The following is a 12574-nucleotide window of genomic DNA, read 5'->3' on the forward strand; positions in this document are numbered from 1 at the left end:
TGATAAAGTGAGGCAGTGTATTTCATCCAGGAGTTTTAGGGCTCCAGGAATCTCTTGGTCCTAGTAGTAAGCAAGGCCACCCTCACTCTACTGGCAGGAGTGGCCCTTTCTCAGTAGACGGCCCCAGAACACGGGTCTGCTGGCCTGCATGGGGTAGAGTGGATGTTGCTTCACTGCACAGACTTGCACATGTAACCATGAACATGCTCTAAAGCCAGCTGGAACCCTGAGGAAACATGGAGGGGAAGGTGGGTAATAGCCTCCAGAATCCTCCCCTGCCCCATGAGAATAAGCTTCTCCCCCTCCTATTCACTCAGTGGCCAGGTTGCTCTTGGTAGAAGAAAGAGCATCCACCTAGACACTGCGCAAAGTGAGGGCCAGACATCAGGTAAAGGCAAGAGATGTGGGGCACAGTGGGAGGACTCGGGGATCTTCATTCTCTGCCATAGTTGGCAGGGCCAGCTGACTGAGCAGGACAAGGAACAGCCCTTGCTATATTAAGGGCACAAACCCTGAGGCATATGGGAGCAGAACACTAGGAAGACTGCACCCAGGCAGGGGAGGAGGAGGATATGGGTCCTTATGTATACCTCCCCCCAGGCTTCTCCATCACTGAACTACAGAGAAAGCAGGCCATGCTGAATGCCAGCAAGCAGCAAGCCACAGGGAAGCCCAAAGGTAAGTGGACAGTAGACCCACCTATGGACACCTCTGTCATTGATTACATCTTTGTCTGACCCCCAAAAGCAAAGCCACCTAAATACCAGGTTCCCAGAGGTGCCCACTGCCCTTTGTAGGTATTATGTTCCCAAAGGTTGGTGATAAGGGGAAGCTTGGGTCAGTACATTGTTCTTTATCTTGACCCCTCTGACCTCAGCATTGTGGCACCGTTAATGTCAGTGCTTTTCTTCCCTAGGCTGCTGACAGGCACCCTCACAGCTACCTTCCCCCTTGCTATAGAAAGAGCCAACATCACATGCCTTAGAAGGGCCCCTGGTCATCTATCATCTCTGAAGGCTGCAGTAGGTCAGGGCCAGGCCAAGAGGCTCCAGGCAGACTGGGCCCCAGGATGTGGTCAACCCCTTGGGAAACAAATCCTATGTGGCAGAACTGAGGTTCTGGAACGGGCCCCTCTGCCTTCCACCCTGTGCCACCTGACGCTGGGGCACCCATGACCCTGCTGTTTCTCTTTGCCTAGCCGTAGGCCGGCCCTGTTATCTGACACGCCAGAAGCACCCATTACTGCCTGCCAGTCGGCCCCAACAGCAGGTCTTGGTGCTGGCAGAGCCCAGGCGGAAGCCGTCCACCTTCTGGCACAGCATTAGCCGGCTGGCACCCTTCCGCAAGTGAGCCAGTACCCACCTGACAGCACTTTGTGGACCTGCCCATCCTCAGCCCCCAGCTTTTCCTCCTTGAGGACCACTCCATCTGGCCATCCTTCTCTGCCTGTCTTGCAAACTGGAAGTGTGCAGGTGTTGGTGCCCCCAGGGCACACCAGGTTTGTGCTCCCATGCTTGGTTTCTTCCCTGCTGCTGGTGAATGAAGTGACCAGCTGGGAGAGGCAGGGCCCTGGCACATACAAGCCCCTCCTGCAGCCTGACCTCTGACCCTCTCCCCTTCTGTCCACACTATGGACCTGTGTGAGGCCTTCACTAACCAGGAGCCGGGAAGCCACCGCTCAGAACCACTTACCAGGCCGGGGTGCAGAAGGCACTAGCTGCTTTGGACCCGCTTCTTTGGAAATCTAATCATCCCCACTCCTGTTTCCTCCAGGCAGGAGAGACCTACTCTATGGCCAGTGGCCACCTACAAAGCTGGGCTGTGTCCCTTCAGGCCACTTGCAACCTTGGAGTACAGGAACCAGAAATTCTCTACCCAAATATCTGGCCCAGACCTGCCCTTTTACCTCCCAGCCCCTCTAGACATTGTTGGTCACCCTCTTCACTCGTGATGTTGTGTAGTGGGAAGAACAAAACCATATAGTCAGCCACATACTTTGGTCGGGGTTTTGTGACCATTCCATCTGTAGCTGTGGGGTTGCTGCAGAACCACCTGGTTCCTGTTTTTGTTGGGGTTTTGTCCTCTTGTTTTTCTAACAATGAAGAAAAACAGTTAATTGTTGTGACACAGAAAGATTGCCTTACCCTAGTGAGCGTGAGAAGCCATAAGGACTGAATTCTGGGGCCAACAGCATCCAGACTGACCCGACCACTCCAGGCAATGGACATGTGGCGAGGGCACCCACATCCTGCCCAAGGGCGCCAGGAGCACAGCCAGGCCTGGCATGTCAGTGTGGAACCCTACAGGATTCAGCAGCATGGACAGTCACTCTTGCACTATACCTTCTCCAAGCCAGAAGCCACATTTAATTTCATAAAGAAACTTGTGAAAAGTAATCTGGCTCCAGCCATTGCGTTCTGTTGGTGTGTGCGTTTTCTCGTGTGTGTGTGCACCTGTTCTTTCTGTGCCTGGGCTTTCCCCAGAGACAAAGAATGAGCTGGGGGCATGGTGGCGCGTGCCTATAATAATCCAGCAGCTCAGGAGGCTGAGGCAGAAGGATTGCAAGTTCAAGACTAGCCTCAGCAACTTAGCAAGGCCTTAAGCAACTTAGACATTGTCTCAAAATAAAAGCATAAAAAGGGATGGGGATGTGACTCAGTGGTGAAACCCCGGAATTCAATCCCTGATATTAAAAAAAAAAAAAAAAAGGAATACCATGAGCCAAGAAATTCCAGAGGTATGGGGTAGGGGTGGCTCTATTGAAGACTGGGGTCAATGCTGCAGAGGCCAAGGATTGCTGGGAGGACAGTCTGCAAGACCTGGAGGTCCATTCCTTCCCTGACTGCTCAGCTGGAGCTGGCATATATGACTTTGAGGGACTGGGGTCCACCATCTTTCTGGGCCTCAGCATTCTCCCTGCTGAAATGGGGAAGGATATGAATGACTTCCCAGGTGGACCCTGGCTACAGAAGCCAGAAGAGGAGCCCGAACTGCCTCCTTCCCAAACCACCTGGTAACAGTCCCTCAATCCACTGCCTCCAAGGGGTTGAAGACCACATGACCTTCCCCAAACCCCTAGCAGTCTCCTAACTTGTGGAAAGATATAGCACCTCTCTATTAGGCCAAGCAACCTCTAAACAAAACCTACAATGAAAAGAATCATGAAAACCAAAATATGCAACACAAGTCAATCTTTATTGAAAACTGCAGTATTAATACATAACAATTCTTGTTACAATAAACGTGCTTTAAGAATTTTAAATCTGAGCTCATCTACTCATCAGATTGCATAAAAAATTAAAATAGTATGAATTTACACCTAATTGAACTGGCTCAGAATGGATGGTCCATTCCTTTTTATTGACACGTAAGTTCAATGCAGAGGCGAGGGATGCCTTAACACTGGAAGACAATGCTGACTTAAGCTTAAAAAAAGTACCAAGAGAACAGTGTAAAAAACAGTATTTAAAAATCATTTAAAAAAAAGGGGGTGTGGGACAGTTTCCTATTCAGTTACAGTCCATGAGCCTCCTTGGGGCCTTTCCTTCAAGTGGTCATCACAGCAACCCTGTTAAGAGCAGTCTCAGATCTGGCCCAACTAGTTTATTCTACGGCCCACCGCTCTGCACCAGAACCCATAGTGCCACCCTAGCCAAGGGGCTGCCTGCTGCACCACTCTGGGACATCTCACCCTGCCTGAAGTATATCAGGACTCCCTGACAGAGATGTCACTCTTCTCCCGGTCCCAACTGACTACACTTTATTTAATCCTGCTTATCCTATGTTTTTCATTTTTCAAATGATTGGGAGCGGGGAAAAGAGACAAACCCTCTAAACCATGCAAGACCAACTTTGCAGTTTCCACCAAAGCCACATCCACCTCAGAGTGTCATTTGCAGTGTATCTGAAGGTCAGCCACCCTTCAGTAAGCTCAGGTGGAGTAAGCAGCTCAGAGAAAACAGACATAAACCTGGGAGATGTGCTAGGCAGAAGAGCTGAACTCTGCTCTCCCTGAAGCCAACCTCACTCCTAAACTTTAGAGATCCTTTTAGAAAGCACCAGAGAGAAGGACCAGCTGCTGTCCCTCCTGCCACTGCACCCATGAGAGACCCTAGGCTGTGTGGGCAGTGCTAGGCCAACAACAGCTAGAGCAGCGAATGCTGCCAGATAAAAAGGTGGCCCAACTAATCAGAGTAATACTGTTTTCAAATGTTTGTAAAGGAGAGGTGACATCTGAGCTCCCTCTGTAAAGGAGTTCCAATATTTACACAGCTGGTGCATGGCAGCTTTTTACCACTCCCCAATGGCACATGAAGCCCATGGGTACACGAAGCCCACGTGGGGACAACACTGCCAGATGCCAGGGCATTCCAATGTATTTCCTATCACTGACATGTCCCCCAATAAACATGCAAATTACTTCCTAGACCTCCCCTGTCACAGCAGGATAAAGCTACCAGATGAAGCAAAGCATAGATGCCTTGCTGGGGAAGGGCAGGACACTCTAGAGGCCAGGGACCCAGCTCAGGGCTGGGGACCTCTCTACCTCCTATGAATACTACATTTGCATAGCACACAAGAAATGTCACCCAATAGCAATTCATAGGCCTAATAACCACATCATCAAGAATGTTCTTGAAAGATGGACCACAAGAGACATAAAAGGTTCTGGAAGAGCTTATGTGCCTGTTACCATGATTGGCCCGGGCCCCAAAGGTGTCCTCACCTCAGAATCAAGAAGCTCATAGATAACTCAATTCTAAACACTCAGCTTCCAGACCACATCCAAACTAGATTTCTATGAGCAGAGAGGAACAGCAGCTACAAAGCTGATGAACACATCTTCCACACCTCAGGGGAGAAAAGAATAAACATTTTTTTATATTCATAATGACATCCATGTTTACAGGAATTAGGTCCTTTGTTTGCCTGTTTCAGTTACTAAAAAAGAACAATAATTCAGCTGAAGAACACTCAAATAAGGAATGTCACATACACAAAAAGCAAAATTTCAGGGAATGTTCCACAATATGCTTGCGATAACAAATTATACAGCTCTGTAACAGAATACTGACCCAGGTTCTAGCCCTTAATTAATTTTACTAGAACTGAATGTTTTAAAAATTACAACCTATGACAGTTTTGGTACTACTCAAATTCAGATTCTTATCTGACAGATAAACTCTCTTTAACAACACATTTCATAAACTGATGAAATGATAGTGTCAAAATGGGAAAGATTTCTACTAGATATATAATGCCAAAGTATCTGATAGTCTCTTAGTTCAACTTCACAAAAGGGAAAAAAAGATTTTAAAATAATTTTAGAGAAGCAAAATGTTTATTAAGCTGATGTACACAGGAGAAGGGGATGCAACCCACTCTTCTTTACCCTTCACCTTAGTGCTTGTGGAAACACCCTGTGTTTGCCGGCCTCACACAGGTCTGGAGATAGTTCATGTAACTTCTTAGGACTTCCTCCAGAATGCATATGACTCTGCCCCTTATAGGCACAGGGAATGTACATGTTTCCATTTTTGTGTGGGGCTTTGTTAAAGCATACACTAAAGTTATGAATATTGTTCTACTCATATATTACCACTCAATTTGGGAAAACTGCCTTCTCTGTCAGTTAAGTCCCTGAAACCCTACTGATATTGCAAACCAATACAATTACCAACACATATTTGTGGAAATGGACACAAATTATGTGCCTGGGGTACATGTCTCTCATGTCTCTCTCTCTCTCTCTCTCTCTCTCTCTCTCACACACACACACACACACACACACAAACACACACACACAAACACACACACACACAAGTTAAGTGCTCACAAAGCAATTTAAAGTACTTATCAGTAAACATTCTATGTTAATAGACATTAGGAATAAGGAATCTTCTGTTTACAATGATCCATGCAAAAATATTCCTAAACTTCTTACAAAATAAATGTGGAAAAAGAAAATGAAGAGTACGCACTATAAAAAATAAGATTACCAAAGGCTCAGTGGTCAGGTATTCCACCTACCAGCCAGGCTGACCGCTAACAATGACCTCCACCCGAGTGCCAGAGCCCTGACCTAGCTGCCTGAGAAGCAGCACAGAATCCTCTCTCAATCAAAGTCCACAGCATTCCAAACAAGGATGGGGTGGGAAAAGGATGAACTTCCATCTCTGCCTGACAGACCCCTGAAAAAGAGCAAGTCTTCATACCTCCACCCTTCTGACCCTCACTGAAAACAGACATGCACTCCTACTGATGGAAGTTGGGCATTTGGGGGGGGGGGGAGTCCTCATGATTTCTTATGTACAATATTCAGATTTTAAACTAAAAATCTTCCCATAATAGATCCTGGCAGGCAAATCATTCCACTGCTACCGGGCCCTTTCTGCCATCCACACTCACTTGGTGCTGAGTGCCTTTAGCTCCAAGAAGAGATGAGATGGCAGAAGAGGCTCACAGACCACGGACACCAACCCTATAAATCTCCTCCAGCTGGTCACAATCAGGTGGACTACTCCAAGACAAGCTACATGATTCTACATTATCAGACATACCCACAGCCTTGCCTCTCTACAAGAAACATGAGGAATTTTAAATAAAGTTTTGTTCCCTTTAAATCATTCTTAAATATACAACTTTCTCTATAACATACAGCTGAAGTCTTTGCCATTCCTTGGGAGCAGGGTGTGGGGACCAATGCCTATAAGTTTTCAACTGACTTCAAACATTTCTGGGGAAGCGGGCGATTGGAATGATTTTCTAAGCTAAATAAACCAGAAGGCAATACCTCATCCAAGTGTTTCACATATCTTCCATCCTAGGAAGACAATTTAGTTCTACTCAGGACTTTTTCAATAAAGATATACAAAAAAATCTTCCTTCTCTGTAAGAGAACAGTGTAATGGAAATTTAGATGGCAAGGAAAATTGTTTTGCTGATATGTAGAAAACCCCTTTTCCCCTAACTATACTGACCACACAACTCTAATCTTCCATGATGGTCTTGAAGCATGTCCCCTTTCCCTGGACCCTGCCAAGCCTACACAGAAAGAAAGGGATGCCCACTAATTGGCTAATCCCAAACCACAGTGGCCCGCCCACTCTCTCCCCATCCCTGCAGCTCCCTCCCATGCAGTCAGTGCCAAAGAAACAGATCGCTGAAAACTAAAGTCCACATCCAGAAGCGGCAACCTACATCAACCCCAAAAGGTTGAAGAATCACCTAAGGTATTTCAGGTATGCTCTATGAACATATTCACTTTAACACTTATAACTTTAAGACTTTGCATACAACAGTGCATTAGTGAAACAGTTGTAAAATATGTTTCCATTCCTTTGGGTTTTGCATAAGATGGTTTTGCATCAGTCACTGCAGGTAGATTGAGCAAGCTTTGTTTTTGTGTTTGTTTTTTTTTTAAACATGCATTCAACTAGATATGATTCAGAATAGATTAATACTCCCTTTTTATCATTACAGTTAGCTAAAAAATTGCCAGGCAAGTCCACAAAACAGGATTTGCTTTAAGACCAACCCACGGAGTTAGCTGGAGACTAACGGCGCTGGGACCTGCTGGACCGGGACAGTCGTATTTAGCTAAGTGTGAGAGCATTAAGAAGAAAGTCCTGGTTGGAGGCACAAGGCCTGCAGCACCAGCTGTGGAACCTCAATGATGTGACTGCACAGCTCCATCCGCAAACCTAGAAAGAATGAAAGGTACACAGTCATACAGAGTTCTTCTGCCACCACTGTTCCAAAAACTACAAAAGGACAAGATCCAATAGGGTCAAAAAGGGCAGCAGGGCACAAAGGTGCTGGACCTGATTCCCACCCACCTCACAGAGACCCCCCCAGTTACAACCAGAACTCTATCTCCTGCAACAGGCAAGAGGGGGATGCAAGCATATTCCAGGTAAGAATATAGATGCAGTGTAAATAGTAACTACTCAAATGGTTTCCTTCTCTTTATGGAGTTCCAGGAAGATCAAAAACATAATGGGGTTGTGGCTCAGTATAGAGCGCTTGCCTAGCATGTAAGAGGCACTGGGTTTGATCTTCAGCACCAGATAAAACATGAAATAAAGGTATTGTGTCCATCTGCAACTTAAAAAAAAAAAAAAACTACAATTGCTCTTAGATCAAAGGTCAGGTGCATTTTTTTCCTTTGTGCTTAAAACATGAGGTAGGTTTGTCATCCTCCACAGAGAAATGCACTATTGCCAGGGCCCAGTGAGCCTTCACTGATCACTTACATTTATTTGCAGGGTGATCACCACTGAGGGGGCACATAGCTGTAGGTGGGTGTTCCTGGAGCCCGATACGTGGGCACAGTGACTGGGTGAGGGGCAACAGGAGTTGGGGAATGGGCAGTCAGAAGGGTACCTGGAAGAAAGAGCAGCACATCACCCAAAAAGCAGGTCTACATGCTATATACCAACTCCAGTGTGACTCCACGCTGTCACTGACATGTAGGCATGTAGGCCTTTGCGAAGAGACAGGCACCTTGGAAGAGGGCACAGTCCTGACTCAGAATAAAGTCAGAACTCTAATCAGATCACCCCCAAAAGAGCTGAAAGATATTTGATAACATGTCTGTAAAAGGGCTTGTGCCACCAACTGTGGTGGTGCATACTTGTAATCCCTGCTACTTAGGAGGCTAATGCAAGGAGGATCACAAGTTCAAGACTAGAATGGGCAACTTGGTGAGACCCTGTCTCAAAATTAAATTAAAAGGGCTGGAGATATAGCTCTGTGTTAAGAGTGCTTCAGTACTGCCAAAAAAATTTAAAAGAATATATAAAAAGGCTTTGGGTCTATCTTTACAGAACATTCAGAAAACTTTTCGTGGGTCAGAAGAACCCCCACCCATTTTTTTGGTTCTGCAGATTGAACCCAGGAGTGCTTTACCACAAAGATACATCCAGTTTTGTTTTTGTGGCGCTGGGGATTGAACCCAGGAGCATGTGCATGAAAGGCAAGCACTCTACTAACTGATATATCTCCAACCCACATCCAGTTCTTTTTATATTTTGAGACAGGGCCTCACAAAGTTGTGATCCTCCCAAGTCACTGAGAACAGGTGTGCACGCAACTGCCCCAGGCTTTTACAAACATTTTAAATAGTATTATCAGACTTAAACAGAAAATTCTCATATATACAACACAGGTGAACCTTAATTAAGAACATTATGTTACGTGACAAAAGGACAAATATTGTAGATGGTCCCATTTCGATGAGAGTATTTAAGAGTTATCAAACTCAGAGACAAAACAAAATGGTAACTAACAGAGCTAGAGAGCAGGTGTATAACAGTTTAATGGAGTATAGGTATTTAACACATACAGGATATTCAGATTTGCAAGACGAATACCAATGTGAATAGACTTAACAATATATAAAATTATGGAAAAATTATTAAAAGGGTGAAAAAAAAAGAGAAATGTGAAGTGGGATTTCCAAACTACATGAGCTTCTGAGAACATTTCGAAAATGTATTTTTCCTATAACTACAAAAAAATTCAGGGACTATCTGAATTCTTTTGAGGTCAACACTCCTCAAACCTAATGCCATTACTCCCTGTTGCCTGTGCTCACCCTGCCCACCATGGCCTCCAGGACACAGCTTCTGTCTATGTCACAGTCTTCTCTGCTTTGACAGAAAAGTACAGGAAAGCCAAATAAAATGGACATTAAGGTCAGAAATACACAGTATCCCAAAAAGCCTTCTCTTTGGTAGAATTTCCTTACACTGAAGTTGGAAGGTAGAGAAGTGAAATTCCAATCATGGGCCATCAACCCTTAAAGACCAGCAGGTAACTTAATCCCTAAATAGCAAATCAAGCCCCAGGGCTTCCATGGGTCCACAGAGACATGCCTACTCTAGCCTAGTGGTCTCTTCTGCCCTTGGTTTGTTCTCCTGACTTAGAAGAGGACTGGGGAAGTAAAGCAGATAAGCCGAAAGATCTGTGCAAGTAGCTGTTACTTCTATTAACACCAGACCAGCATTCCTAGATACACTGAAATCTTGCCCATTAACTTAACTTGACCTATGAAGCCAGATCACACTAAAGGGAAATATGAAGAGGGCCAGCCCACAAAGTGTTCCTCCTCAAGTTTTATATGCTCACAGTGGTGGAGGGAATAGTGTCTGGTCACTCTCTCCACATCCCTACTGCCAAATGGACTATCCAGCTCACCAACAAAATGACTTAGTCAAATTCAGAAAGTGTTGTTCAGTTATGCTCCACAAGGGAAGCCAGTTGGTTCATCAACTCTTACACCCCATACTCCAGTATCCTCTCAACTGAAAGAAGGGGAAGGAAAGGAAAGGAGTTAAAGTCAAAGGTAACTGTCACTTCTTCAAAGAATCAGATGTACTTCACACAACTGCAGCCATGAAAAACTAGAACCAAGAGTCAGAGTATTCATAAGCTTTCCCACACCTTACCCCAGCCTTATGGCACCATAGCACACACACTAGGAATAAGGACTCACCTGCTGACATGGCCATCGTGGTCCCAGCAACCATGCCCATGGTGACCCCATTGCCTCTAGGAGGAGGGATGGGAGCAGGGTACACTGTTGCCGGCATGCCATTGGGCTGCACCACCGTGGTGTGATGGATGACGTGAGGAGGTGCTGCATACAGTGGCTGTGTATAGTACGTGCCTTGCTGTGGGGATAAGGAAGACAACTGCCACAAGGTCCCATAATTTTGGGACCTAATGGAACCAATCCTTCCCACCATGCAGGGCATGTCCAAGCATACCTGTGCGTAAGGGCTCTGCTGGGGATAGGCACTTCGCACGGGGTACACGGCAGTCTGGTAGGGGTTGGGGGAAGAAGAGTATGGCGGCACGGCCCCGCTGGTGGGGGAACAGGACACTTTGTAAGGTGTGCCAGGAGTGTAACCTGTAACAAAAAAGCCCATGCCTGAGTTCATGTGGGACCATGCCAGGCATGGGGGAAGGACATGTGTAGGGTGGAGGCAGGTGTCATCTCAACCACGAACAGTGTAACACAGTCAAGATTCAACACCACTACAGTCCCCTCTCTCCTCTACTGGCACCAAGCTCCATTTTTTGGCTTTGTGTGCAACTGAAGTGGGGGGGGAGGAGAAAGTTCTATAGAGCATATACTCACACAAGAACAGGAAATTAAATACTGTCCTGACCCACCAGAATATAAATTAGTACAGCCTTCCTGGCCACTCAATTTGGCATTTAAAGTACATATGTATTTTAATCCCACAATTAGCTGTATAAATCTACCATAAAGAAATAAGCACATATACACAAAGACATAACTTAGAAAGCACACTAATCTCTGGTATTACAGCAAAAACAAAAGGAGAAATTTATCAAACATCAGGGATTGGCTTAGCACCCTACAGTAGAAAAACTTTTGGATCAAAGGAACAGATTGAACACACACACTTACTTGTTCCCACCCAAAATGACATGAAAATGATTATAAAACAGATTAAGGAATAAAAAGACAGACCAAGAATGAAAGTAAAGGCTGGGCGTGGTGGCACACGCCTGTAATCCCAGCAGCTTGGGAGGCTGAGGCAGGAGGATCACGAGTTCAAAGCCTGCCTCAGCAAAAGCAAGGCAATAAGCAACTCAGTGAGACCCTGTCTATAAATAAAATACAAAAAAGGGTTGGGGACACGGCTCACTGATCTGCCCGAGTTCAATCCCAGGTACCACCACCCCCACCCACTAAAAAAAAGAATGGAAGTGAAGAAAGCTTTTAAATCTAAAAAGCTACACTCCATCAGTATTGAGAATAGTCTGATCATAGGACACCACCTGTCCTGGGAACTGCAGGACACCAACTTGTTTCCAGAAGCTGGTGAAGGCCTCTAATGGGGAAGAAGGGCTGTGAATCTACTGAGTGACCATTAGGTGTCTGGCTCCCCTCCTGATCCTCTACCCCAACAGATTTGCTCTCAGGTCTGGCGGAGAGGGCCTCTGGCTTACTATGCTCACAGCAGCTTTATTCAACTGCCAGGACGCTATAAATAGCCCACATGTCCACCAGCATACAGACAAACTGATACATCCACACATCAAGACACTGCTCAGCAACCAAAAGGAACAAACTACTGAAAACAGACAACATAGATGAGTCTTAATATCACTATATTAAGCAAAAGAAGCCAAAATAAGAATACATGTTATATGCATCTGATAGTAAGCACCAAGAAAGATAAATCAAAATCCACAATGATAGAAAACCCACCAGTTGTGGCCAGGGGCAGAGGGGCACATGTACCTTTCGGAACCGTGTAGTCACCCAACTATAGTGGTGATGTAAAACCCTATACAACTATCCAAACACACCAAGGTACACAGTAGAAAGGACAACTTCCAGTACAGGTAAACACTACCTCTGCAGAAGCTATTTCTAACATGACCCTAATGACATTCACATTCCCATCAGTGTAATGTGAGGCAGGGAGCAATCACACTGTCACAAAGTATAAAATCTCAAACCACAAACACACTTACCACAGCACCCAGCAACTCCACCTCCAGATATTTCCCCTAGAAAATGAAAACACAG

General features: G+C 45.6%; 2 protein-coding genes across 16 annotated transcripts in view; one reads left to right on the forward strand and one right to left on the reverse strand.

Moving 5' to 3' along the window:
• The window catches only part of Arhgef4 (Rho guanine nucleotide exchange factor 4), a 167811-nt gene extending 165415 nt beyond the window's left edge, over positions 1-2396 (forward strand). For 6 of the 9 annotated variants that reach the window (XM_058585397.1, XM_058585396.1, XM_046463798.2 and 3 more), the window contains 2 exons: positions 601-678; positions 1199-2396. In XM_058585397.1, the coding sequence (XP_058441380.1) occupies positions 601-678; positions 1199-1350 (230 nt within the window). In that variant the 3' untranslated portion in view covers positions 1351-2396. The remainder of the gene's footprint in view (positions 1-600; positions 679-1198) is intronic. The other 3 variants (XM_058585400.1, XM_058585399.1, XM_058585398.1) reach the window with 1 other exon arrangement.
• A 780-nt stretch (positions 2397-3176) lies between these two features.
• Positions 3177-12574, reverse strand: part of Fam168b (family with sequence similarity 168 member B) — a 32801-nt gene continuing 23403 nt past the window's right edge. For 5 of the 7 annotated variants that reach the window (XM_046463811.2, XM_046463810.2, XM_046463808.2 and 2 more), the window contains 5 exons: positions 12520-12555; positions 10773-10915; positions 10499-10676; positions 8256-8385; positions 3177-7703 (listed from right to left, as the gene is read on the reverse strand). In XM_046463811.2, coding sequence (XP_046319767.1) covers positions 8273-8385; positions 10499-10676; positions 10773-10915; positions 12520-12555 — 470 coding nt within the window. In that variant the 3' untranslated portion in view covers positions 3177-7703; positions 8256-8272. Of the gene's footprint in view, positions 7704-8255; positions 8386-10498; positions 10677-10772; positions 10937-12519; positions 12556-12574 lie in introns of all 7 variants that reach the window. The other 2 variants (XM_058585402.1, XM_046463807.2) reach the window with 2 other exon arrangements.

This window comes from Marmota monax, unplaced genomic scaffold (genome assembly GCF_021218885.2).
Source record: "Marmota monax isolate L192 unplaced genomic scaffold, Marmota_monax_Labrador192_F-V1.1 WCK01_AAM20220418_F8-fsc00034, whole genome shotgun sequence".
Lineage (NCBI taxonomy): Eukaryota > Metazoa > Chordata > Mammalia > Rodentia > Sciuridae > Marmota > Marmota monax.